Source organism: Grampus griseus (genome assembly GCF_964374135.1).
Source record: "Grampus griseus genome assembly, chromosome: 9".
Lineage (NCBI taxonomy): Eukaryota > Metazoa > Chordata > Mammalia > Artiodactyla > Delphinidae > Grampus > Grampus griseus.
In genome coordinates this window covers 29,063,925-29,091,334 of record NC_139003.1, presented here as the reverse complement: position 1 = coordinate 29,091,334, position 27,410 = coordinate 29,063,925, and the positions used below count along the sequence as shown (strand labels likewise).

At 38.5% G+C, this 27,410-nt stretch overlaps 1 protein-coding gene across 1 annotated transcript in view; it reads left to right on the top strand.

Annotated features, from left to right (window-relative positions):
• CPED1 (cadherin like and PC-esterase domain containing 1) overlaps positions 1-27,410 on the top strand; it is a 303,302-nt gene that overhangs the window by 141,544 nt on the left and 134,348 nt on the right. Inside the window, exons 14-15 of the mRNA XM_082661907.1 lie at positions 147-333; positions 1,336-1,504. Coding sequence (XP_082518033.1) covers positions 147-333; positions 1,336-1,504 — 356 coding nt within the window. The remainder of the gene's footprint in view (positions 1-146; positions 334-1,335; positions 1,505-27,410) is intronic.

The window sequence follows — 27,410 nt, the reverse complement described above, 5'->3', positions numbered from 1 at the left end:
TCAACTATGACCAGAGGACCAAATGGAAAATCAGCAGTGATCACTAAAGTTATGCAAAAGAATTTTAAAAACCTTAATCATATATGATTTTTAAACATTTATCCATGCCGCAGGTGTTTCTATCATTGTTTTATTTTTTTAAACAGATAAAGATGCACAATGTCATATCAAGCAGATCTTCACACATCCGCATTTGGAACTAAATCCTGAATTTAACTCAAAGATCAAAGATTATTACTCTGAAGTCCCATTTGATGTGGTAACGCTGACAATTGGAGCAGAGACTTCTAAGTGTCAGTGCAAGGTGTACCTGCAGGAACGGGCAGGACCAAGGTATGAAGGAGCTGACAGGGGCTGAGGGGAGACATCGTAGCGGGAAGCACACCTTGGAAGCAACCTTTGAAGATGGTTCAGAAAACCTGAGGCACAAGATCTGTTGGAGGGATTGCCAGGGTGTGAAATCCCTCTGCTTTACAGATGCCATGTTGTTAAAAAGAACACATGAGTGCTCTACTGATCTGTTAACAATCTTTGTGTTTAATCTTTGTAACAATGTTGTAACAAGAGAGGATCTTGTGATATGAAAAGTATCAAAGAGGACTCATTCAGGGAAAATTGAGTTTATTGTTATCTTTATGTTTTTAGGTAGTTGAAGAGTTCACCCTTCTGAATAGTAGCCTCCTCTACCCCAACCCAGCTCCTCAGGTTTTTGAAGATTCAGGTGTTGATTACTTAATAAACATGTTGGTAACAATTTGTGGACATAGTAACACTAACTTGCTTAGTCTCATGGGATTTTTTTCTATTGACTCTTTTGAGAGTCATCAACTCTTTGGTTTATAATTTGAACAGAAGATAGAATTTTATGACATTCCATGTCCACGGCAAGAAATATACTCATATTCCTATGTTGTATGGAAAGAAATGCACCCAGCATTCCTGGGAGCTCAGAAAGTATAATAGAAAGAAAAGAGGATTCAAGTCAGGCCAACCTGGATCCCAACCCTGACTCTACTATACTCTACTATATTTAAAATGGGAAGTATCATAGTTTTTGTATGGAGTTGTGAGTATTAAATGAGATAATATATGACCCTGACAGGTGGTTAATAATATTAGTTCCCTTCCCTGTAATTGATAGGGGACATGACTTGCTCTGCAAGATAACTCTTGGTATACCAAAGCACAATGAAACATAAGTTAAAATAGTTTTTTCACATTTTAGGTTTCTTATGAAATGGTGCAGATCTTATCTGTTTTTAATGAAAATTGTATACATTTAATAAATATTGATGTATGAGTCAATTTGGGTTGTCTCTCTCATTCTCTCTCCAGCTTTGCCAACTACCCTCTGGGCTTAGGGATGAACAAAATCTCAATGCTTGTGGTGGATGAATCTCCAATCCAAGGTGAGACCCTGATCACATACAAACTCACCATCTATAGAGAAGACCGTCCAAGTCTGCCTTTGTTTGAGGACTTCGCAGCATGCGGTTTTGTGCAGGTAAGTGAATTTTACATTTGCACATGGGTTGAATTGGGAGTGATCCTTTAACCCAGGTGAAAAAGGCCAAATGAAAATTATTAGAAAAAAGTGGATGCTTTCAAATCCAAATAATTGTGGTCTCATTTCAAAAAAGAGTACCAGCCAGGTATCTAAGATACCTTTTTGTGAGTGATTTTCTTTTAAGTGTGGTGGCTATTCCCTGCACTTATAGTGTGCAGTGGATTTATTGTGGTTAATATTGAAAAAAATGTCTGAGTACTCATACTTAGTTATGAAATTGGTTTTACATTTCCTGTTTAAATTGTGCTGTGTTTCTTGGATTTGGCCCTGGAACTACTTTGAAATTTTAAACTAGATTCAGTGGAATTTGTTTTAAAGAATAAGAGGAAAATTTATGAAACTATTTTATAAAAGGGATACCAGATGAATGAAATTAAATTTCCTTGGGTAGATACATTTCGCCTTCACTTCTTGTACCTTATTCATTTCTAAAGTTTGCAGTTGCTCCAGTGAGCAACACATACCATTCTGTAGCGCTGTTGATTTTGGAGGAGGGTGAACATTACCCAGAGACTTTGTCTTATTTGGTGGTTCTTTCTTCTGTGTTTTCATTTTTTAGGAGTCTGTGTATAACCTTCTATATTTGCGTACATCATGCACCCTGGCTACAAGTGATTCCAGGGAAGTAGTAATTGATACTCTTACCATATCTACTAATCCACTTAGAATAATTGCACCTATGTCGTATCTCAGTGATTGATATGCTAGTGGGAGCATGAACCACAGATGGTTAATAAACGAGAGAAATGGCTGACTGGGCCTCAGTGAGTAGGATGGATACCACGTTTTCCTAAATGTAGTGGCCATATAGAGTGTTCTCTCCCCTCTACCCACCACCACCACAATCTCATCTCTTCTCAAGAATTTAACACTATTTTGTAAGGATACTCATTGCTGAGATTTTTATTTTTCAAGAAAATATAAAAGAAAGGTTGCTTCAGAGGTTGCTTCCAAGGTGTGCTTCCCACTATGATGTCTCCCCTCAGCCCCTGTTAGCTCCTTCATACCTTGGTCCTGCCTGTTCCTGCAGGTACACCTTGCATTGACACTTAGAAGTCTCTGCTCCAATTGTCAGTGGGAGGGAGCTGTGAAGGAGGAAAGGTTTCCACACACTAGGAAGCCCCTTCACGGGAGGAGACTGTGGGTAGCAGAGCGGGGAAGCTTCAGAGCCACGGAGGAGAGCACAGCAACAAGGGTGCAGAGGGCAAAGTGGAGAGATTCCTGCACAGAGGATCGGGGCCGACCGGCACTCACCAGCCCGAGAGGCTTGTCTGCTCACCCGCCAGGGCCGGTGGGGGCTGGGAGCTGAGGCTCGGGCTTCGGTCGGAGCGCAGGGAGAGGACCGGGGTTGGCTGCGTGAACATAGCCTGAAGGGGGCTAGTCCACCACGGCTAGCTGGGAGGGAGTCCGGGAAAACTCTGGACCTGCCTAAGAGGCAAGAGACCATTGTTTCGGGTGCGCAAGGAGTGGGGATTCAGAGCACTGCCTAAACGAGCTCCAGAGACAGGCACGAGCTGCCGCTATCAGCGCAGACCCCAGAGACGGGGATGAAACGCTAAGGCTGCTGCAGCCGCCACCAAGAAGCCTGTGTGCGAGCACAGGTCACTATCCACACCACCCCTCCCAGGAGCCTGTGCAGCCCGCCGCTGCCAGGGTCCCGGGATCCAGGGACAACTTCCTGGGAGAATGCATGGTGCGCCTCAGGCTGGTGCAACGTCATGCCGGCTTCTGCCGCCACAGGCTCGCCCCGCATCCTCACCCCTCCCTCCCCCTGGCCTGAGTGAGCCGGAGCCCCCAAATCAGCTGCTCCTTTAACCCCGTCCTGTCTGAGCAAAGAACAGATGCCATCAGGCGACTTACATGCAGAGGCACGGCCAAATCCAAAGCTGAACCCCAGGAGCTGTGCGAACAAAGAAGAGGAAGGGAAATCTCTCCCAGCAGCCTCAGAAGCAGCGGATTAAATCTCCACAATCAACTTGATGTACCCTGCATCTGTGGAATACCTCAATAGACAACGAATCATACCAAAATTGAGGCAGTGGGCTTTGGGAGAGGCTGTACACTTGGGGTTTGCTGTATGTGACTGACTGGTTTCTGGTTTTATGTTTATCTTAGTTTAGGATTTAGAGTTTATTATCACTGGTAGATTTGTTTATTGATTCGGTTGCTCTCTTCCTTTGTCTCTTACATATATATATATATATATATATATATATATTTCCTTTTTCTCTTTTTATGAGTGTGAATGTGTATGCTTCTTTGTGTGATTTTGTCTGTATAGCTTTGCTTTAACCATTTGACCTAGGATCTGCCTGTCCGTTTTCTTTCTTTCTTTTTTTAATACAGTTTTTAGCGCTTGTTATCATTGGTGGATTTGTTTTTGGTTTGGTTGCTCTCTTCTTTCGTTCTTTTTTTTTCATTTTTTATTAAATTTTTTTTTTAATTTTTACTAATTATTTTTTATTTTAATAAGTTTTTTATTTTATTTTATTTTATTTTTTCTTTCTTTCTCTTTTTCTCCCTTTTCTTCTGAGCCGTGTGGCTGACAGGGTCTTGGTGCTCCAGCCTGGTGTCAGGCTTGTGCCTCTGAGGTGGGAGAGCTGAGTTCAGGACTTTGGTCCACCAGAGACCTCCCAGCTCCACATAATATCAAACGGCAAAAATCTCCCAGAGATCTCCATCTCAATGCAAAGACCCAGCCCCACTCAACGACCAGCAAGCTACAGTGCTGGATACCCTATGCCAAACAACTAGCAAGACAGGAACACAACCCCATCTGTTATCAGAGAGGCTGCCTAAAATCATAATAAGGTCACAGACACCCCAAAACACACCACCGGATGCGGTCCTGCCCCCCAGAAAGGCAAGACCCAGCCTTATCCACCAGAACACGGGCACCAGTCCCCTCCTCCAGGAAGCCGACACAAGCCACTGAACCAACCTTACCTGCTGGTGGCAGACACCAAAAACAACAGGAACTACAAACTTGCAGCCTGTGAAAAGGAGCCCCCAAACACAGCAAGTTAAGCCAAATGAGAAGACAGAGAAACACAGCAGATGAAGGAGCAAAGTAAAACTCCACCAGACCAAACAAATGAAGAGGAAATAGGCAGTCTACGTGAAACAGAATTCAGAGTAATGATAGTAAAGATGATCCAAAATCTTGGAAATAGAATGGAGAAATACAAGAAACATTTAACAAGGACCTAGAAGAACTAAAGAGCAAGCAAACAATGATGAACAACACAATAAATGAAATTAGAAATTCTCTAGAAGGAATCAATAGCAGAATAACTGAGGCAGAAGAATGGATAAGTGACCTGGAAGATAAAATAGTGGAAATAACTACTGCAGAGCAGAATAAAGAAAAGAGAATGAAAAGAATTGAGGATAGTCTCAGAGACCTCTGGGACAACATTAAATGCATGAACATTCTAATTCTAGGGGTGCCAGAAGAAGAAGAGAAAGAGAAAGAGACTGAGAAAATATTTGAAGAGATTATAGTTGAAAACTTCCCTAATTTGGGAAAGGAAATAGTTAATCAAGTCCAGGAAGCGCAGAGAGTCCCATACCGGATAAATCCAAGGAGAAACACACCAAGACACATATTAATCAAACTATCATAAATTAAGTACAAAGAAAAAATATTAAAAGCAGCAAGGGGAAAGCAACAAATAACATACAAGGGAATCCCCATAAGGTAACAGCTGATATTTCAACAGAAACTCTGCAAGCCAGAAGGGAGTAGCAGGATGTATTTAAATTGATGAAAAGGAAAAAGCTACAACCAAGATTATTCTTCCCAGCAAGGATCTCATGCAGATTTGATGGAGAAATTAAAACCTTTACAGACAAGCAAAAGCTAAGAGAATTCAGCACCACCAAACCAGGTTTACAACAAAGGTTAAAGGAACTTCTCGAGGCAGGAAACACAAGAGAAGGAAAAGACCTACAATAACAAACCCAAAACAATTAAGAAAATGGTAATAGGAACATACATATCGATAATTACCTTACAAGGAAATGGATTAAATGCTCCAACCAAAAGACACAGACTGGCTGAATGGTTACAAAAACAAGACCCGTATACATGCTGTCTCCAAGAGACCCACTTCAGACCAAGGGACACATACAGACTGAAAGTGAGGGGATGGAAAAGGTATTCCTTGCAAATGTAAAGCAAAAGAAAGCTGGAGTAGCAATTCTCATATCAGACAAAATAGACTTTAAAATATAGACTGTTATAAGAGACAAAGAAGGACACCACATAATGAGCAAGGAATCAATCCACAAAGAATATATAACAATTGTAAGTATATATGCACCCAGCATAGGAGCACCTCAATACATAAGGCAAATGCTAACAGCCATAAAAGGGGAAATCGACAGTAACACAATCATAGTAGGGGACATTAACAGCCCCCTTACACCAATGGACAGATCATCCACAATGAAAATAAATAAGGAAACACAAGCTTTAAATGATATATTAAATAAGATGGACTTAATTGACATTTATAGGACATTCCATCCAAAAACAACAGAATACAGTTTCTTCGCAAGTGCTCATGGAACATTCTCCAGGATCATATCTTGGGTCACAAATCAAGCTGTGGTAAATTTAAGAAAATTCAAATCGTATCAGTTATCTTTTCCAACCACAATGCTGAGACGAGATATCAATTACAGGGAAAAAATGTAAAATCTACAAACACATGGAAGCTAAACAGTACACTACTTCGTAACCAAGAGATCACTGAAGAAATCAAAGTGAAAATAAAAACATGCCTAGAAACAAATGACAATGATAACATGATGACCCAAAACCTACAGGATGCAGCAAAAGCAGTTCTAAGAGGGAATTTTATAGCAATGCAATCCTACCTCAAGAAATAAGAAACATCTCAAATAAACAACCTAACCTTACACTTAAACAAGTAGAGAAAGAAGAACAAAAAACCCCCAAAGTTAGCAGAAGGAAAGAAATCACAAAGATCAGATCAGAAATAAATGAAAAAGAAATGAAGGAAATGATAACAAAGATCAGTAAAAATGAAGCTGTTTCTTTTAGAAGATAAACAAAATTGATAAACCATTAGGTAGACTCATCAAGAAAAAAAGGGAGAAGACTCAAATCAATAGAATTAGAAATGAAAAAGGAGAAGTAACAACTGACACTGCAGAAATGCAAAGGATCATGAGATTTCTACAAGCAATTCTGTGCCAATAAAATGGACAACCTGGAAGAAATGGACAAATTGTTAGAAAAGCACAACCTTCTGAGACTGAACCAGGAAGAAATAGAAAATATAAACAGACCAATCACAAGCACTGAAATTGAGACTGTGATTAAAAATCCTCCAACAAACAAAAGCCCAGGACCAGATGGTTTCACAGGCGAATTCTATCAAACATTTAGAGAAGAGCTAACACCCGTCCTTCTCAAACTCTTACAGAATACAACAGAGGGAAGAACACTCCCAAGCTCAATCTACAAGGCCACCATCACCCTGATACCAAAACCAGACAAAGATGTCAGAAAGAAAGAAAATACAGGCCAATATCACTGATGAACATAGATACAAAAATCCTCAACAAAATACTAGCAAACAGAATCCCACAGCACATTAAAAGGATCATACACCATGATCAAGTGAGGTTTATCCCAGGAATGCAAGGATTCTTCAATACATGCAAATCAATCAATATGATAAACCATATTAGCAAATTGGAAGAGAAGAACCATATGATCATCTCAATAGGTGCAGAAAAAACTTTCGACAAAATTCAACACCTATTTATGATAAAAAAAAGCCACAGAAAGTAAGCATAGAGGGAACCTACCTCAACATAGTAAGGGCCGTATATGACAAACCCACAGCCAACATCGTTCCCAACGGTGAAAAACTGAAACCCTTCCACTAAGATCAGGAACAAGACAAGGTTGTCCACTCTCACCACTCTTATTCAACATTGCATTGGAAGTTTTAGCCTCAGCAATCAGAGAAGAAAAAGAAATAAAAGGAATCCAAATCGGAAAAGAAAAAGTAAAACTGTCACTGTTTGCAGATGACATGATACTGTACATAGAGAATCCTAAAGACTCTACCAGAAAACTACTAGATCTAATCAATGAATTTGGTAAAGTAGCAGGATACAATATTAATGCACTGAAATCTCTTGCATTCCTATACACTAATGATGAAAAATCTGAAAGAGAAATTAAGGAAACATTCCCATTTACCATTGCAACAAAAAGAATAAAATACACTGATGAAAGAAATTATAGATGATACAAACAGATGGAGAGGTATACCATGTTCTTGGATTAGAAGAGTCAACATTGTGAAAATGACTATACTACCCAAAGCAATCTACAGATTCAAGGCAATCCCCATCAAACTATCAATGGCATTTTTCACAGAACTAGAACAAAAAATTTCACATTTTGTATGGAGACACAAAAGACCCTGAATAGCCAAAGCAATCTTAAGAAAGAAAAACGGAGCTGGAGGAATCAGGATCCCGGACTTCAGACTATACTGCAAAGCTACAGTAGTCAAGACAGTATGGTACTGGCACAAATACAGAAATATAGATCAATGGAACAGGATAGAAAACCCAGAGATAAACCCATGCACATATGGTCACCTTATTTTTGATAAAGGAGGCAAAAATATACAGTGGAGAAAAGACAGCCTCTTCAATAAGTGGTGCTGGGAAAACTAGACAGCTACATCTAAAAGAACGAAATTAGAACACTCCCTAACACTGTACAGAAAAATAAACTCTAAATGGATTAAAGACCTAAATGCAAGGCCAGACACTATAAAACTCTTAGAGGAAAACATAGGCCGAACACTCTATGGCATAAGTCACAGCAAGATCCTTTTTGACCCACCTCCTAGAGAAATGGAAATAAAAACAAAAATAAACAAATGGGACCTAATGAAACTTAAAAGCTTTTGCACAGCAAAGAAAACCATAAACAAGACGAAAAAACAACCCTCAGAATGGGAGAAAATATTTGCAAATGAAGCAACTGACAAAGGATTAATCTCCAAAATTTATAAGCAGCTCATGCAGCTCAATAACCAAAAAACGAACAACCCAATCCAAAAATGGGCAGAAGACCTAAATAGACATTTCTCCAGAGAAGATATACAGATTGCCGACAAACACATGAAAGAATGCTCAACATCATTAATCATTAGAGAAATGCAAATCAAAACTATGATGAGATATCATTTCACACCAGTCAGAATGGCCATCATCAAAAAATCTAGAAACAATAAATGCTGGAGAGGGTGTGGAGTAAAGGGAACACTCTTGCACTGCTGGTGGGAATGTGAATTGGTACAGCCATTATGGAGAACAGTATGGAGGTTCCTTAAAAAACCACAAATAGAACTACCATATGACCCAGGAATCCCACTACTGGGCATATACCCTGAGAAAACCATAATTCAAAAAGAGTCATGTACCACAATGTTCATTGCAGCACTATTTGCAATAGGCAGGACATGGAAGCAACCTAAGTGTCCATCCACAGATGAATGGGTAAAGAAGATGTGGCACATACATACAATGGAATATTACTCAGCCAGAAAAGTAAACGAAATTGAGTTATTTGTAGTGAGGTGGATGGACCTAAAGACTGTCATACGGAGTGAAGTAAGTCAGAAAGAGAAAAACCAATACTGTATGCTAACACATATATATGGAATCTAAAAAATAAAAAGATGGTTCTGAAGAACTTAGGTACAGGACATGAATAATGATGCAGAGGTAGAGAATGGACTTGAGGACATGGGGAGGGGGAAGGGTAAGCTGGGACAAAGTGAGAGAGTGGCATGGACATATATACACTACCAAATGTAAAATAGATAGCTAGTGGGAAGCAGCCGCATAGCACTTTGTGCTTTGTGACCACCTAGAGGAGTGGGATAGGGAGGGTGGGAGGGAGATGCAAGAGGGAGGGGATATGGGGATATATGTATACGTATAGCTGATTCACTTTGTTATAAAGCAGGAACTCACACACCATTGTAAAGCAATTATACTCCAATAAAGATGTTAAAAAAAAAAGATAGGAAAAAGTAGTGTTGTATGGTTATGAAGCTATGGATTAAACAAAATTAAGTAGGTTTCTTTACTGTAGAACTTCTTTGAACGTTTCAGATACTTATTTAAATGGTGGACTTTCAAAAGAAGAATATGTAGTGTCCAGCATTTCCAAACTTATTTGACATCTTTTTAATGGACTACGTATTGATATTCTTCTGTGGAACAGAGTTGGGCAAACAGGGGTCTAGACTATGGAGAAGACTTCAAGATTATGTTCCTCTCAGCTATCTACTTTTCAGTTTGCTTTCTTAGGGTTGCTATACCTCAGTCTTTTTCCCAGCTGGAAAACAAATTATAGAGCCACACCAAAAAGGGAGGGAGGGAACCAAAACCTAGAGGGAGGTGTGTTTTTGCCTAAGTGTGTGTATGCGGTGTGTGTGTAGTTATGTCCAACTAAATATTCTCACCTTCTTTAGTGTGTGACTCTGTTTTTCCATTTTTCTCTTTCTGACTCTAATATTTTATATAGAAACTAGCTCTTAAAATAAATCATCTTTGAGGGAAAGCTAAGAGTATGAATGATTTTTTCCAGAATATTTATGGTTACCAACGACAATTATTTTTACTTCAAAAAGCACCATAGATTTAATTTTAATGTAGATTTTAATTTTTAAAAGTCTCTATAGGTAACTACATTTTTACTGGTCAGTAAACTTGACTTTTATATGGAGTAAATATATAATAAAAGTTACAAAGTAAAATAAAATTTCTACATTAGGACATGAAAGAATGTATTTTTACTTTTCACTTTTCACGTTAGGTTTGTGCTATTGAATTTTTGCTGTATCTTTTGAAATGTAATTGTGTTACAATTATTGGCATAGCTGTATATTTTGGTTCCACTCTAAACTTAAACATGGTAAATGACTCATTCATTATTCTGCTATATGCAAAACGCATTTAAAATTTTTTAAACTTCTACGTGTTCATAAAAGTGTAAAATCCTTATGCTGGATCTTTTAACACTGACATTCATTTCAGGAATATATATTCCTACCTGGCTGTCATTTGAAGAGACCGTTGTACATTTAATTGTAATTATATACATGATAAATATCTAGAGAGGTGTCAGTAGGAATGGAGATGATACCATGAGAAGAAAGGGATGTTGCAGAGGTGGAATCTGCAGGATTTGCGCACTTGTCTCTGATTTATCCTTTCTTTGTCCTTCTTATGACACTATTCTGGTTCAGTTCTTGTTACTTGTTGACTCAAATACTAAAATAGTCCCCAGCTTTGTTTCCCTGTATCTGTCTGACTCTTTTCCAGTTCAGTTTTGCAAGCTTGATCTTGATCAACTTAAAGCGCACTCTGTCATACATAGGCTTTGCCAGAAATGCTCCAGGCTGTCCCTCTGATGGTCATTCACTTCTCTCATGTTGGTCCATATGTTTTTTCAGCCTCATGTCTCATTGTTTGTCAGTGTATTTTATGCTTCTGCTAACCTGGCCTATTTACCCTTCCCCAGACATGCTTCCCAATCCTGTGACACTGTCTGGGGCTGTCCCTTCCACTGGAAACTAAAATGAGTTTATTTGATGTCACGCTAGAAGCTGTAACTTGGATTTAGGTGTAGGAGTTTTGATCCAAGTTGTATAAAAAAGAGTTCTTTAAAGGTAAGAACTGCTCCCAAATAGGTATTATTGACTATCATTTACTACGTGCCAGGCTCTGTTGTAAATGCTTTCGATTTAGTTATAGTCTCTTTAATCCTTACAGCATCCTTATAGATTGAATTCTGCTCTTAGCCCTCGGTTTCAGAGGAGAAACCCCAAAGATCAGAGGGGTTAAAGAAATTGCCCAAGGTCACATAGTTAGTGAGTGGCAAGGCTTGGATTCAGATCCAGTTGTGCCTAGTTCCAAAGTCCATGTTGTATTACGTTGCCTCCTGGCTCCCTCACGGGTGGAGACTTTTCTGTCCCAGGAAGTATTCAAGCATCAACTGGAAATCCATCTCTCAAGGAACAGATGAGGAATTGGATTAGATGATTTTTGAGTTTCCTTGATGTTAATAAAATGAGAAGTCTCGTTGACCCTTGGTGTATTGCAAAGTCCTGTGATTAAAGTACACTGCTGCTGAGGTCGCCTTGTGCCAGGGTGGGCTGGCTTGGTGGGGTTAGGGTGGGGGACCCACAGAAGGAGAAGTGGCCCCAGTCCTTGCCCGTGCCTGTCTACTCGGCTCTGGGCTCTGCAACTGCAGGCCACCACGTCTTCCACTGAGGAGCGGACCTGCCCCTGTGGACTCCAGTGGGGATTCAGACCCCTGGAGCTTGCCGTCCCCGATTGCCTGATTCCAGTTGTCTAGTCAAGTACGCTTTAGGCTCCACTAACATTGGCGGGAACCTTCCTCCTGAGCCCAAAGAGAAAGAATAAACTAGCGAAGCAGGTGCTACTGTCCCCCAGAAAGTGGTATTGGCCTCGTCTGCTGGCAGGAAGAACCGCCCTTTGGAGGATGATGGGGAGAAGCCCCCTTCACACAAACCAGGGATCCTTAGGTGGGATGAGTGAGGGCAAAAGCCTGGAAGCTGGACTGCTGGGTGACCCTTTGGTCTGTTGGTGCCATCTGATTTTTTTTTAGAGTTTGCAACTCCCCATGAGCTAGGGAAAAAAAGGTCAAGAAAAGTTGCCAGAAAATTATGAGGCTGAGATGGAAAGGCACTTACTTTACAAGAAGAAGATAACCCAATGGCCAAGAAGCATATGAAAAGATGCTCAATTCCATCAGTCATCAGGGAAATGCAAGTTAAAATGACAATGAGATACCACTACCAACCCACCACAATGAAAAACACTAAAAGGACTAACAATACAAAGTGTTGGAGAGGACGTAGAGCAAGCTTTCGTTCATACGCTGCTGGGGGGAGTGTCAAATGTTTGCCCGTTTTGGAAAAAGTTGCCAGTATTAGTATAACTAACATATAGCTAACATCCTATGACACAGCAATCCTGCTAACTGCGTACCCAAGATAAATGAAGTCATAGTTCCATCAAAAGATATATCCAAGAAATCTTTTTTTTTTAACTTTTAAAGCATTTTATTTTTTAGAGCAGTTTTAAGTTTACAATAAATGAGAAGAAGGTACAGAGATTGCCCACATACACCCAGCCCCACATATACATAGCCTCTCGTTATCAACATCACTCATCAGAATGGTACATTTTTTACCAGGGATGAACCTGCATTGACACATCATAATCACCCAAAGTCCATAGTTTACCTTAGGGTTTACTCCTTGTGTTATACATTCTGTGGGTTGGGACAAATGTATAATGACATGGATCCAACATTGTAAAATCATACAAAGTATTTTCACTGCCCTGAAAATCTTCTGTGCTCCACCTATTAATCTCTCCCACTGCCTGCCAACCCCTGGCAGCTACTGATTGTTTTTCATTGTCTCCATAGCTTTAGCTGTTTTAGAATGTCATACAGTTGGGATCATACAGTATGTAACTTCTCAGGTTGGCTTCTTTCACTTAGTGATGCATTTAAGTTTCCTCCACATCTTTTCATGGCTTGATAGCTCTTTTCATTTAAGCACAAGAAATCTTCATATCAGTTTTATAAAATCTAAAAGCTAGAAAAAGTTCAATAAGAAAAGAGATAAACAAATTCAGTGTAATACTTTTGAGACATTTAAAAATAAATTAACTATTGATACACACAAACATGGGTAAACCTCCAAAACATTATGTCGAGAAAAAGAAGCCAGACATAAAAAGACGTACTATAATTCATTTACATGAAGTTTAAGAACAGTCAAAACTAACCCGTGGTGATAGAAATCAAAATAGTTGTTACCTAGAAGGTGTGGGAGCTTCTAAGCATGAGGAAACTTTTTGGGCAAATGTCCTATATCTTTTTTTTTTTGCGGTACGTGGGCCTCTCACCGCTGTGGCCTCTCGCGTTGCAGAGCAGAGGCCCCGGACGCACAGGCTCAGTGGCCATGGCTCACGGGCCCAGCCGCTCCGCGGCACGTGGGATCCTCCCGGACCGGGGCATGAACCCGCATCCCCTGCATCGGCAGGCAGACTCTCAACCACTGCGCCACCAGGGAAGCCCATGTCCTATATCTTAATCTGGGTGGTGGTTACATATATAACCAGGTGGTGTATAGATATATAAAAATTTAATTGTGCACTTCAGATTTGTGCAGTTAACTGTGTATAATACTTATAAGTATGTTTGGCTATATATAAATTATGTATACTAAATATAAATTATACCTCAATAATATAAGAATAATACATTAGTGGGGAAGTATGTCATATATTCCAAGACATGCCTCCCTTCTCAAATATACTGATCAGAAAGAAGTTAATTATCATCCAATTAACTTGGGCAATAGGTTATATTAGGAATGTGTTACTATAATATCAAGAAAAATATTAGAAAATTCTTGTGGGATATATCCTACAGATGATTGCAGAAAAGTATTTCAGTCACTTATAAGAGTCCTTTCCAGAAGGTCTTAATTTAAAGTTTAATGGGTGGTCCATCCGCAGTACTCTAGTATATAAAATGGAGAAGTGTCTAATAAGTACTACTATTTTTTTAGCCTTCCTTTTAGAAACCATAAAATGAATGAAAAGATTATGAATGAATAATGTGGATTATTTTAGACACTTAACTAGGCATGAGAGGCCTTGGGAACTGGTAGGATTCAATAGCAGAGGTAGGATTTTCTCACCATGGGCTCCAGTTAAAATTCTAATCAGAGACCTTTCCCTTATTTATCTTTTATGCTTAATCTCCTTAGAGTCTTTAGGTTTCATGGCAAACTGATGCTATGATGAGGTGTAGAATACAAAAAGTGAGGGATAACATTTCTAATCTTCTATCAAATTTTTGGCCTTCCAAATTGTTCTTTTTCTTTTTTTTTCCAACAACTATAGTGCCTTCGTTATATTTTTAAGTTTGAAATCCAGAGTTGAACTACTGCACATTAAATGATAGACTGTTATACATGTATTTGATCCCCCAAAGCCTATACATGGCAAGCTAAAAGGAAATGGATTAAACCTTAATTATATTTTATTTGTTGGTTAAGAGGAAAAATTATAATTCCTCCTTACATTTCAAATTAAATTTTGGCCTAATGGACTCCATTATTAAATGTTAAATAAACATAAAAAGCAGTCCACCTTCACGTAACCAAAAGAGGAGAATCCAATTTGCAGTTAATCAAGTTTCCTAATTTCTCCTTCCCCCATTCTCTCACCTTCTGGACATCAACTATTCATCTTCTTATTTAACCAAAAGACTAACAGTGAAGAGGAAAGCAAATATAAGGCATACCCGTCAATTAAAAAATCAGTTACTATGACAATTTGGTGAATAATAAGATAATTTAATTAATTTGTGAATACACATTCCATTATTTACATAATCAAATATTTTAAGTACCTACTTAGCCATAATTAACTATTTGAGTTTAGTGTCTATTTCTAATTATATCGCCAGTTGGAATTTGCGTATGGTAGCTCTAGAGGCAACTCTTAGTTTAGTTATTATCAGTGAAGGAGAAAGGGCTAATTTACATGACTGATATAAAGCAACCAGATTCGGACCAAGGCTTCTCCACCTCAGCATTATTGATATTGTGGCTGGATGATCTTCATTCTGGGGAGCTGTTTTGTGCACTGTAGGATGTTGAGCGGCATCCCTGGCCTCCATCCACTAGCTTTCCAGTAGTACGCCCCTCCCCAGGCAAAATCAGCCCCTCAGAGGACATCTTTGAGAATCAGTGAGAACCACTGATGTGTATCAATAAGACGTCCTGCTTTTCTACTTTCTACTAGTAAAGCTAGTAACTCTGTAGTGGATTTACTAGAGGTATGAATAGTTTAAAGGTAATCCCTCAAAGTTGAATGTTGAAGAATTATTCTTATCTGCCTTCATCCTTGTATTTTTAATCATTTCTGTAGTCAGTGATAGGACTCTGAGAGCTCTTTATTCTACTCATTAATTTGCCATCTTTTCTGTCTAATGTAATTATAATCAGAAGTATGCATTCAATTATAGAAAACATGATTCTTAATGAAACATAAAAAGTCAAATAACTTACCTAGACTATTTCATGTTGATTTATCCATAAATAGCATAATGTTTTGCTGTTAGGGAGAAAGATTTAGATAGTAATAAGCTGTTATTATTGCTGGAATATGTCATGCATAGGAATTAAGAAGATATATTTATGTTCTAAGGAAATTAAAATACATATGGGGAAATATTTCTTTTAATATCTCCTTCCAAATCAAAAAGTTTTGACATAGATAACAATAGAGCATCCACAGAAATTGATTTGCACTGATGATCTGTGGTCTCATATACATTTTGCCTCCAAAGTGTTGTGCCAGATAGAGTCATAAATAAAATCTGCAGAAAGGTCATAGGGCAAAACTGTAGGAGACTACATTTCATGGATCCATTTGCTAGAAGCAGCTTTCATTTTAAAATACATTTCAATTAATAAAGAAAGGGAAAATACCAAGGAAAGAAAAAATACCATTTAAAAGAACGATGCGTCCAGCATTTAGCTACCCATTTAAAACTGGTATTTGCTGCTTTATTTTACAAAAACACTAATTAGCAATCTAGATGCTGAGTTATTAAATGATGTGTGAATGACTCCAGTTATAGCATTTGGAAATGCTTTATAAAATGTTCCCATTTATTTTTTTGTACATTTCCAACAACACATAAGGACAATTATAAAACAACTCATATGATAGTTGTCTAATGTGTTAGCAAATGTCCATAATAAAAGAAGAGAATAGCATCTAGCAATGACTGCTTAATAAAAATTTGTGCGATTCCAAAGTTGTAGTATCGTTGAAATACTCATTTTAGTGGTTTTTAGTTACCTTGTTTACGTCAGTATACCAGAGGAATGCGACTTAATTTTTCAACAGTAGAGTCTGTGTTGTAGTGAAGTGCTCCCAACCAGCAACTGTTTAAGTATCTGCTCTGCACTCTGCTCTTAGAAATTTGCCATGTGCTATAGGGGAAGACACGGACAGCAGCAGCCGCAGAAGGAGGAGGAGGAGTTGTGCAACATTTATAGAACTTTTATTATGTGCCAGGCATCATGTTAAGCACTTTTCCTTCCTACCTTACTTAGTGTTCTCCACAACCCTAAACAGATGATTTTTTTATCCCCTCCCTTTTTTTAACATACGAAGAAACTAAGACTTTAGAATAGTTAGAACAGTTAGAAAGTTTGTTCAGGCTTTCTACATAACATATGTAATTAGTGGCAAAGGTGGGATTTGAATACGGGTCTGAGGCAATTCTATCCCCTTAATCATTACTCTGGACCATAGAATCTAAAGCCCTCCTCACACTTACAATCTAATTGACCTTTTGGGGAAGCTCTCATTCGGCGAGAATTCAACTTGTTAAAATTTAGTTAACTAAATTTGTTTCTGTGGTCACGTACAGTGATAATTTTTATAATGTCTGGAGTCACTGCAAAATTCTGAGGTCTTCATAATCTTTATTTGGTGAGTAATATCAGATAGCAGAGTCTTCCCATTGAGAGTCTACCTATGAGGAAAGTTTTAGAGCTAATATCTAATATTTTACTAGACACCTTATATATCCTAATATCTGACTATGTTGGTATCCAATATTTAAATCAGGTTATAATAGTTTACATATTAGAATTCTACTTAGCCAGAATACTATTATTGCTACTCATTGTTAAAATGATTTCTAGTGCACAGGCTTTTTTTTTAATGTTATGCTTGATTACAGAATTAGAACAATTTCCAATTAATCGCTTTCACTGTTGAACACACCTTACTACCTTATTGTTTCTATTAAAATATCCACAGTACATTTTTTCAAAACTTAAAGAAAAACTTTGTTCACGCGTACTTTATAACAGTGAGAAGGCTGTGCTGTGGAGCTGACAATTTGACAATGCTTCAGTGACACAGTCATCAAGGGGAAAAAAATCCCTTTCAGACTCTTATTTAATCTTCACAAGCAGATTAGATAATGTAGCTAATTTTTATTATCTACTCCACCCTACCCCCTTCTCCGAGGAAACTAAGTCTTAGGCTAAGTATTTTATATTTTAATATTTATTTATACATTAATTAATTTATTTCTATCTTTTTTAATTTATTCATATCTTATATTTATTATAGTTATTTAGATTTTATATTAAATGCTGTATATTTTGGTGATATTTCTCAAGGGCATCATGAACAGTTTCTTCAAGGGTAAATTTCCACCTCTGATGACTTCCCATGATATCTCTCTGCCTTTAATGAGTGAAAATTAAGTAGGCTCCTGAATGCTTTGATCGAATACTGCACTTAGTTTTTAAACATGTAGAAAAGAATGTCTCCTTTGTAAATGTCAGAATATTCTCTTGCTCTATAAATAGGATGAGAGTCACTTTTCTCTGTGGAAATTATTTTATCAGGGCAAACTGCATCTTAACAAAGCATCTCAGGCCATTTTCCTAACCTAGTGGTTAAAAGCCGTGGACTCCAAGGCTTATGCTTATAATCACCGTCAGAGAAGCCTGACTGTGGTCCCGGCTCTGCTTCTAACTGCCCTCATTGGCTGTGTCTCCTAGTGCAAGGCTTACAAGCTCCCCTAAGCTTCCGTTTTCTTATCTTTAAGAATAGAACTAGTAATAGAACCTATCTTATAGCACCAGTCTGAGGATTCAACTAGATAATTAATGCAGAGTTCTGCCACAAGTCTAGTACATGATCAAGTGCTCGGTCAAGGTTGAATAAGCATCATCGTCGTCATCACCATCATGAAAACTCCTGGTCCCGATGCCCCTTAGGGCTTACCTGCAAGTGTATAGAGAAGGAGATGAGGGAAGAAAGAGGACAGTAAAAGAAGTAGGAGCCTGTGGTACCGAGAAATTCTGGAATTGTAAAGGAATCAGGACAGGAATGATGAGTTGGGAGTTAGAAAGGACAGTGAGCGACCTGGGCTGTTCCACACGGTTGCATGCCTGAGGTTCATGGGTCCTGGCACTTTTGCCTTTGTGGACCCCTTCTTTCAGGAAAAAAAATACTTAAAATTGTATTTTACCACTGTGTTGATATAACGATGAATATATTAATATTCATCTCTATAAAGACTCATCTCTATAGAGAATAGAGACTTTTCTTGGACCTAAAATTTCATTTTTTTTCTTCTAAATTTAAAGGAGATTCAGATGTTTTCCTGGACTGCTAAAAGTAGTTTGTGCTGTAGGCATGGTTGCCACTGCGCCTGGTAGAGAACTGGCTCTTGTCTTCTACTTCCCTCTGCAGGATCTGCAGCAGAGGCATCCATTTCCTTAGCAATGACCTCAATTGTAGGCACTCTTTCAAGTCTTCTTAAGTGCCCTTGACTTCAGCACTTAGCCTTCTGCAGTTGTTTCATGTTCTGTGTGCTAAGCCTGCGCAACCCTTTACCGGCGTTCTTCATGAGCCCATGTAGCACCCAGGGGAATGATCTGCTATTTTCACGAGCAGTTTGCACACCCAGACGTTCTGAACGCAGAGACTACCTCAGTGCCCAGTAAGCCTTCACAGACACCAAAGGCTTGGGAATTTTGTGTAACATTGTTTTCTTAAAAAGCAGGCAAAGACGAGAGGGGTGTGTTCTTTAATTCACGATCTCTTTTAGTGCTTCTATAAATTATCTTTCTGAGTTGGTGAAAACGAGTTATGTTAAACACTCACCTCTGAGTTAATGTAACTTATGGTCAGACAAATTACCGCTTAAATAAAAACGTTTGCTCAGCACATCTGTTTCTCCATGTTTCTCCAAGTCACATCTGCTTCTTTTACAAGAAGAAACAAACTTTTACTACCGTTAGCGCAGCAGCGCCAAGACCCTGTGGAAGAGAATCGGGTCTTCCTGGCTTCCAACAGCATCCAGAGGTTTCCCTGAGTGCAACCTTCTGCTGTATACAGTCATGTTCGTTTGAAGTTTATGTTTTGACATTCTAAGAATTAGTCTTCTAATTTCAGAATTATTGGACAGGGAAATAGAAAAAGAAAACACCTGGGAGGTTTTTAAATAAAATATTCTGTTAGACTTACCGCATTTCAAATGTGACATTTGAAACTTTGAAGGAGGTTTAGTTAAAAGAGAAGCAGATAAACAGAGTCCCTTTTTGATAACTCCAATTCCTAAATACCCACTTTGGGGGCTTTAATGGCTCCAGAGGATCCCTAGATCTTTAATTTCTCCTTCTCCATTTCCTTACCCATTTCTCAAGTCCAGATTAACTCTAGCAAAGTTACACACCAGAATAGCGAGGGTGGTAGTGAGAGAGAGGAGAGACCTTGGGTATTAGGGTGAGCAGTTTTATAAGTCCTCCTCCCACTCCAAAGCGAGTCTAGAACATGACTTATTTTTAAAAAGACATTTTTGGCTTCATCAAACAACAGAGCTTGGCTCTGTATAAGACAAGGAAAGATGTCTCTTTGTATAAGACATAAGACAAGATGTCTCTGAGCCAGTGATTCTTCATCTTTTGGAGGAAGCAGGTACCCTTTTGAGTATCTCATGAAAGTTTTGACCCTTTGTCTCAAGGAATAATGTACAATCACAGCCAATGCTGTGTACAATTTCAGAGATATGAAAAAGCCCAGGTTAAAAAAAACTCTTATTCTAGTAACTCATAATCTGAAGCAGAAGATCCCTAGCAGCAACAAGCATAATAAGGACAGTTTCATTTCTGGCATAAATGTACATGATTGTAATTCAGTTTATTGAGCACCTACTTTGTCCCAGCAACTGTGCTATTGCCATATATTATTTGATTTATAGTCCTAATGATAAAGAAATTAGTATCTATATAACAATAGTACATTTTGGAATTATGTGTAGTCTTTCAATGATCTCTGTGAGCACAGAGAATCAGCAATTATTATAGTTTTCAGAGTGCCACCAAATCTAATATTGCCTTAGAAATAAACATCTGTGCAGCGCTTCCTCACCGTTGCTTTCTGCTCCCGGGCTCAGAAAGTGGTTGTGAGTTGTAGGTCATGGTGGTCCAGGGGACGAAATTTAATAATACGTCATTTGGGCAGTTACAGTTGTCCTCATTAGTCAAAGCCATTGCTGTGCTTTCTTTCAGCAGGCTATACCAGATTGGTTTTTTGTTCAAAGAAAGGTTGGCCCCATGTCTCAATTAGGTGATGTGGAGAAAATTTCCACATGCAATTGACCAACTCTAACCTTTCCTTCCATAGGCGTGTGTTGTAGGAACAAGAATGAGGGATGGGGTATTTCTTGCAGGCAGTTTCACCGATTGCAGAACTACAAGCTGGTTTGACACATGTTCCCTCGAGGCAGAGTTAGGACCCCTGGCTGCCTGACATTTTTAATTACTTTTGAAAATCCTGCTAATTTGTCTTTCTTTTTTTCTTTCTTACCCACATCCTTTTTTTTTAGGCAGGACTAATGAGTTTAAAACACTGAGCATGACCTCACTCTTCAAAGTCCATCAGACCTCTCCACCCCACTGGCCCCCCGACTCTTCAGAACCTCATTCTTCAGCAATGTGGTGCAGACTTTCACTGACTTTGGGGGGTTTTTCACCTCCTCTGCCTCCCCTCCCTCTCACCTCCCAAATGCTTCAGGATGATCTTTCCAGACCTAATGATTTGGAAAATAAATTTTGCATGTGGAATTCTTGACCTGATAGGTTATTTTAAAATTAAATTCCTGATAAAGTTAAGAGACCCAGATTTCAAAGGTTTTAGAAATAACAGGGAGGGAAACATTTTCTTTAAGTGAAATAACCTCTCTTAAATACTTTCATCAAAACATTATTTATGCTGTCTGGATTTGAGTTGCAGTTCGTCACGTGCGTGTTTGGAGACCTTATGAAAGTTTCTCATCTGTCATGGATATGACAGTATTGACCCCATCAGGTGGTTTTAAGGAAAACCTGAGTTAATATCGTGAAGAGCTTCAAATAGTGCTTGGGCACAGGAGGAGCTCAGTGTACGGATTTGCAAAAGAGAGATAGGCAGATAAATATGTCTTCAGGTTGGTAAAGGAGGAACGTTTAAAACAGGCTTTATGTTTTTCTATTGAGGTCTAGCAAAATGATTTGGAGATTTTTAAATTGCTTATATTTAAATTTTGATTTAACAAGATGTAAACATGTGAAGGGCTTTGCAGAACAACCCGCCTGTGCTAAATTATACTATAAATTTTGTAGTGAAGGTGCTAAACCAAAATTCCTGAATTGAGTGTAAAATTTGCCCTGAACATGTGTTTTAATTTTGATAGTTGCATGATTAATTTTGTATGTCATCTTGTTAGCAATCTCAGCTGAGAAACTGAGAATTCAAGAGTTTTCAACAAAAAAGAGGGGAAGTATTTCTTTGCCAAACATGGCAATATCTTTCTGGTGGATTCCATTAACGATAACGAACTCAATGTTCCCTGTGCCATTTTTACAAATGAACAGCAAAGGACAAAGATTATACCTTTGTGTCATCAGGCACAAGGTATAACCATAATTTAGTATTTTAGTATGTATAATCTCTTTTTAAAAGAAGGACTGTCATTTTGAGAGCCATCATTTCAAAAGACGATAAACTTATTTATACCTGATAATAATCTAAATGAGAAAGCAAGTCTCATTCTATATACACATCATAATTTCAACCCAAACTGCTAAACTTTCCCCCACTTTTTAAAAATCAGAATTTGTTCCAAATGACTTTTGAATATTTCCCAAATGTTAATACATCTTTACAGTTTAGAAATTTGTCTCTTTTGAGAATACTTCAGATGCATAGTATCTAACATTTTTTCCACCACTTATTGTGTGCCCGGGCGTATTCTAATTGCTTTACATTTACTAACTGAATTCTCAAAGCAAAACCCTTAGAAGGTAGACACTTTGATAATTTCTATTCCATAGATGGAGAAATGGAGGCCCAGAGAACTTGCCCAAGGTCACATAGCTTAGAGTAGCAGAGTCTGTTTTTGAACCCAGGCAGCCTGGTTCCAGAACTCTGCTACTTGACCAGCTATGCTCTTAGGCACTCCGCTCCACTCCAAAAGTAGATTGCTGAAATAAGTATATGTTTTCCAAAATGCTTTGGCCCCAAATGTTAATTTGTAGGTTATTGTTTGGATCATGTAGTCATTTTTTTTTTCTATAAAAGAAAGTTTACAAGTGAGATTAGGTTACAGGGAACCTTCAGAAATCCTCTTTGTCAGTTATATCTCAGTAAAACTTGGGAAAAAGTCTTCTTAACTGAGGATATCATAGCGGGGAAGGGCTTCAGGGGCCAAAGCTGTAAATGAGGCAGATGCCAGTGGAAGGGAGTGTGAGTAGCTGAGTACGTCTCTAGCTGTAGGACTGACCAGTAGCTCTGTGGGCAGGAGTTATATTCATTTTTATGACATTTGTGAATCTTGTGTTCCAACATCACATTAAACTTTATTTTTTTAATTTATTTATTTTTAATGGTGTGTTAGTTTCTGCTGTATAACAACGTGAATCAGCTATACATATACATATATCCCCATAAACCCTCCCTCTTGCGTCTCCCTCCCACCCTCCCTATCCCGCCCCTCTAGGTGGTCACAAAGCACCGAGCTGATCTCCCTGTGCTATGCGGCTGCTTCCCACTAGCTATCTATTTTACATTTGGTAGTGTATGTATGTCCATGCCACTCTTTCACTTCGTCCCAGCTTACCCTTCCCCCTCCCCGTGTCCTGAAGTCCATTCTCTACCTCTGTGTCTTTATTCCTGTCCTGACCCTAGGTTCTTCAGAACCATTTTTTTTTTTTTTTAGATTCCATATATATGTGTTAGCATACGGTATTTGTTTTTCTCTTTCTGACTTACTTCACTCTGTATGACAGACTCTAGGTCCATCCACCTCCCTACAAATAACTCAATTTCATTTCTTTTTATGGCTGAGTAATATTCCATTGCATATATGTGCCACATTAAACTTTAGAGTTGGGGGGGTCTTGGATGTCTAACTCCTCATCCTGGATACAGATAAAACTCAATAACTTGCCAAGGCTTATAGTCAATAAATTACCAAGGTTCATTGCCAGTCAGTGCAGAGTGAGGATGAGAACCCGTGGGCTGGTTATCAAACCTCCTGGCAGTGAGTAGTTGTACCCTATGTAGAAGAGCTGTTGGAATCCAGACCTAGACACGGTTCCTGAGTTCCTTGAGCCAGTTCTCCATCCTTAAGAAAGTCTTTAATGCAAAATTGCTATCTCTAAATTTATCAAATGAATGATCGATTGCAAATTTACCAACCATTCTCCTCGAATAAAAAGAGGTCTCTATTTCTTCTTTAGAATATGTACCCTACTATTCCACACCCTTATTTGTTAAGTCTTTTGGCATCCTCTTGATATTAAAAAATATATCCTCTTGATGAAAGGAAGGCATTATATTTAGAGGTAATATAAAGCATTATTTTAAAAAAATCCTCTCTCAGTGATGTCTCCAAAGATGAGACTTACTTTGGTAATCTGCAAATCTTCAGTAGTCAGTGAACAAATACATTTGTCTGTGTCAATACTGGCACAGAATGAAAAAATAATGATTCGTATAAAGCCCCCAAAATAGCACGCACTGCCTGGGACTCTCTGGCATCCTCTTTCCCATGCTAAGTCCATCTGTGATCACACTAACCCCTCAGTCTGGCCCGCAGCCTTCCTGCCAACTGGCCACATGCCGCTAACGATCAGCCTCTCACCCCCTTTCATAACCAGAGCACAAATATTAGATGAATTTCCTTTGAACCTAGCTTCCCTTTGGCTCTTAACATAGTCTAGCTCCTTAGAAGAAACACTTCAGGTTCTGGGAGGCACAGAATCCCTTATTAATCATCGTTTCTTTTCCCCTGGATAAGCGAATATGAAAAGAATTTTTATACATCTCCAAGGTATTTGATACCTTGCATCATGATTGGAAACAATGTCCTATTTCTTAAATATTTAATTAGAATTTGTCTCTGCAATATGTGGAATATTAACTATCAAGCCCTTAAAATGATTACTAAGGTTTCTCTGAGTAACAATAATAATATGAATAATAGGAAACCACAGTCATTTTCTATTTGATACTAATTCTGAGATATCTATTTACTTAGATATTTTAGTGTGTAACTGACCAGACAACAGCCAATCCATATTTAAATAACTTAAGAAAATAATAGGTGCTGCATATTAGAAGTAATATTCCAGGAATATTATATTCTTTTTAACACCATTATCTAGTTAGAACACTTTTGCCCATAATGATAATAATTTCCAGCTGCCTCAAATCCTAAAAGTAAAGTGCCAACCCCCCCAAATATATTTTGTTACTGAAACATGTGTAAACAATTATGAATATCTAAGCCATACTGACATTGGTTTTCAGACTCTCTCCAAAACTGTAGGGAAAAAAATGCTTTTTAATAAGTATGTTGATAGATACATCCAACTTCAAAAGTTGCTTTTGCAGACCCACAGAATAAAGGTTTCACTTTTTATTAGGTATAATAAAAATGGTATAAAGTTTAAATTTTACATCCAAGAAAGAGTAAACACATCTATGAAACTCGGAGTTTTCAAAACTGCCCTGAGGATCCATGGGTGGAGAAGGATGCTCACTTTTCAGTAAGATCCTGCTCTGGGGGAGGTCAAAGTGGGCCTCTGACTTGATCAAAAGTTTGTATTTGTTTGTTTGTTCATGTTTTGTTTTGTTTTGCTTTTTCAAAAAATCCAAACAGAAGTACATGGATCCATTAGGCCAAGTACATGGATTCATTACACCAGGAAAGAATTTGAGGGAATACACATGTTTAAGTCTTGAAATGTTTGGTTTAAATGTATTTTTTAAATGAATCTCTTATTTTTTTTTTACCAGAGGGAGCACTCAGAACCTCATTCAAATCCTATTTTAAACAGAGCGAATTCCCCTACCCATTAGCACAATATTCTTCAAGGTGGTGAAACCTTTGTGGGTAAATCTTTATTACAACACTATACTTAAGTAACAGTCTGTTCCTGGAACTTATGCTCTGTGTCTCTACTATCTCTCTGCCTCTCTCTCTCTTTCTCATTCTCTCTCTTTGTCTCTCTCTCTTTCACATGCACATATGTGCATGGGTGTTTGCATGCATACACACATGCAGAGTACATTTCTTCAGGCCAAATTCTAGGTCTTTAATCACCCCACTTAGTACAATGCCTAGAAAGATTCTTAATTAGTATTTGTAAAATTAAATGATACTTCCAAGCTAAATACAAAATATATGTTCTGTTTTTTTAAGTTATGCTCTAGGTCATATGGATACAACCTTTCAAAAATGTTAAAAGGCATCATTACATTCGTAGGACAATAGTGTTGGCATCATTCTTGCCCCTGAAGGTAACCAAATAATGCAAAGTTTCTAAACACTTCTTGCCTCAGTACAAAGAAAGCCTCCTTCTTAGCCTTTGACTTTCCCATACTTAACATCAAGAGAGGTATGAAGGGACTGAGAAAGAGAAGAGTTGTCCTTTGGGGAATGCATTGCTCTAGAAGTAAGGCTACCTACTTCCTACCACTTCTAGTGGAGAAAGGTGTCCATGATTTCGTCTCTCTGAAGGAATCGCCTTCAAAGTTTGGAGATGATTTCAAGGAGAGAAAGGTGTTTGTTTACCCAGTTGGATGTCTGTTTAGTTACATGGCTTGCAGAATGGCCTTGTACTACTAGAAGGAGAAAGAACTTTCTGAGATATTGCCGTTGGTGAGGTTCAGAGGCTAAGAAAGGACGAGGACCTAGAACTATATCTATACCAAGAGGTATATCTCAGGGCCTGGAGATATATCTGTCTCAAGCCATAGCCCCCAGTGTTGAAGCTGTGGAAGGCAGAAAAACCTAGGTTCTTCTATAGGCTAATCAGGGACCCAGCATGGAACAACTAGGTACCTTAGGCTGCAAATGAGCTCAGCTGAAGAAGGTAGCTGAGACTCAGTGCTCTAGGCAGCTGCTTCATCATCAGCACTTATTTGAGGCTACCTCCATCCACATCAAGTGTAGACAATGAGCTAGTTCAACAATGATGAGCACTGAAGGGGAGACTTCTCTTCCCCTCTCCTTCTTCCTGACTCAAATCAAGGGGAGTGAGTTTAGGAAAGCCCAAGAGAGAATATCTCAGCCACTACCTCCAACCTCCTGGTATTAGTGTTCTATTTGTTTGTAATAAACTATCACACATTTATCAGCTTAAAACAACATCCATATAAAATAGATAACCAACAAGGACCTACTGTATAGCACAGGGAACGAAACTCGATAACTTGTAATAACCTATAGTGAAAAAGAATGTAAAAAAATATATGTGTACGTATAGATAGATAGATGGATAACTGAATCACTTTGCTGTACACCTGAAACTAACACAACATTGTGAATCAGTTATATTTCAATAAAAATTTAAAAAACATACAACATTCATTTACTAGTTCACAGTTTGGTAGCTCAGAAATCCAGGGACAGTGTGACTGGTTTCTCTGCTCAGGAGCTGAAAGCTGAAACCAAGGTGTTGGTCAGGTGGAATTCTTGGCTGGAGGCTCTGGGAAAGAATTGGCTTCCAAGTTTATTCAGGTTGTTGCAGAATTCAGTTCCTTGCAGCTGTAGGACTGAAGTTTCTGTTTCCTTGCTACCTGTCAGCCGGGGGCTTCTCTCAGCTCCCAGAGGCTGCCTGCATTCCTT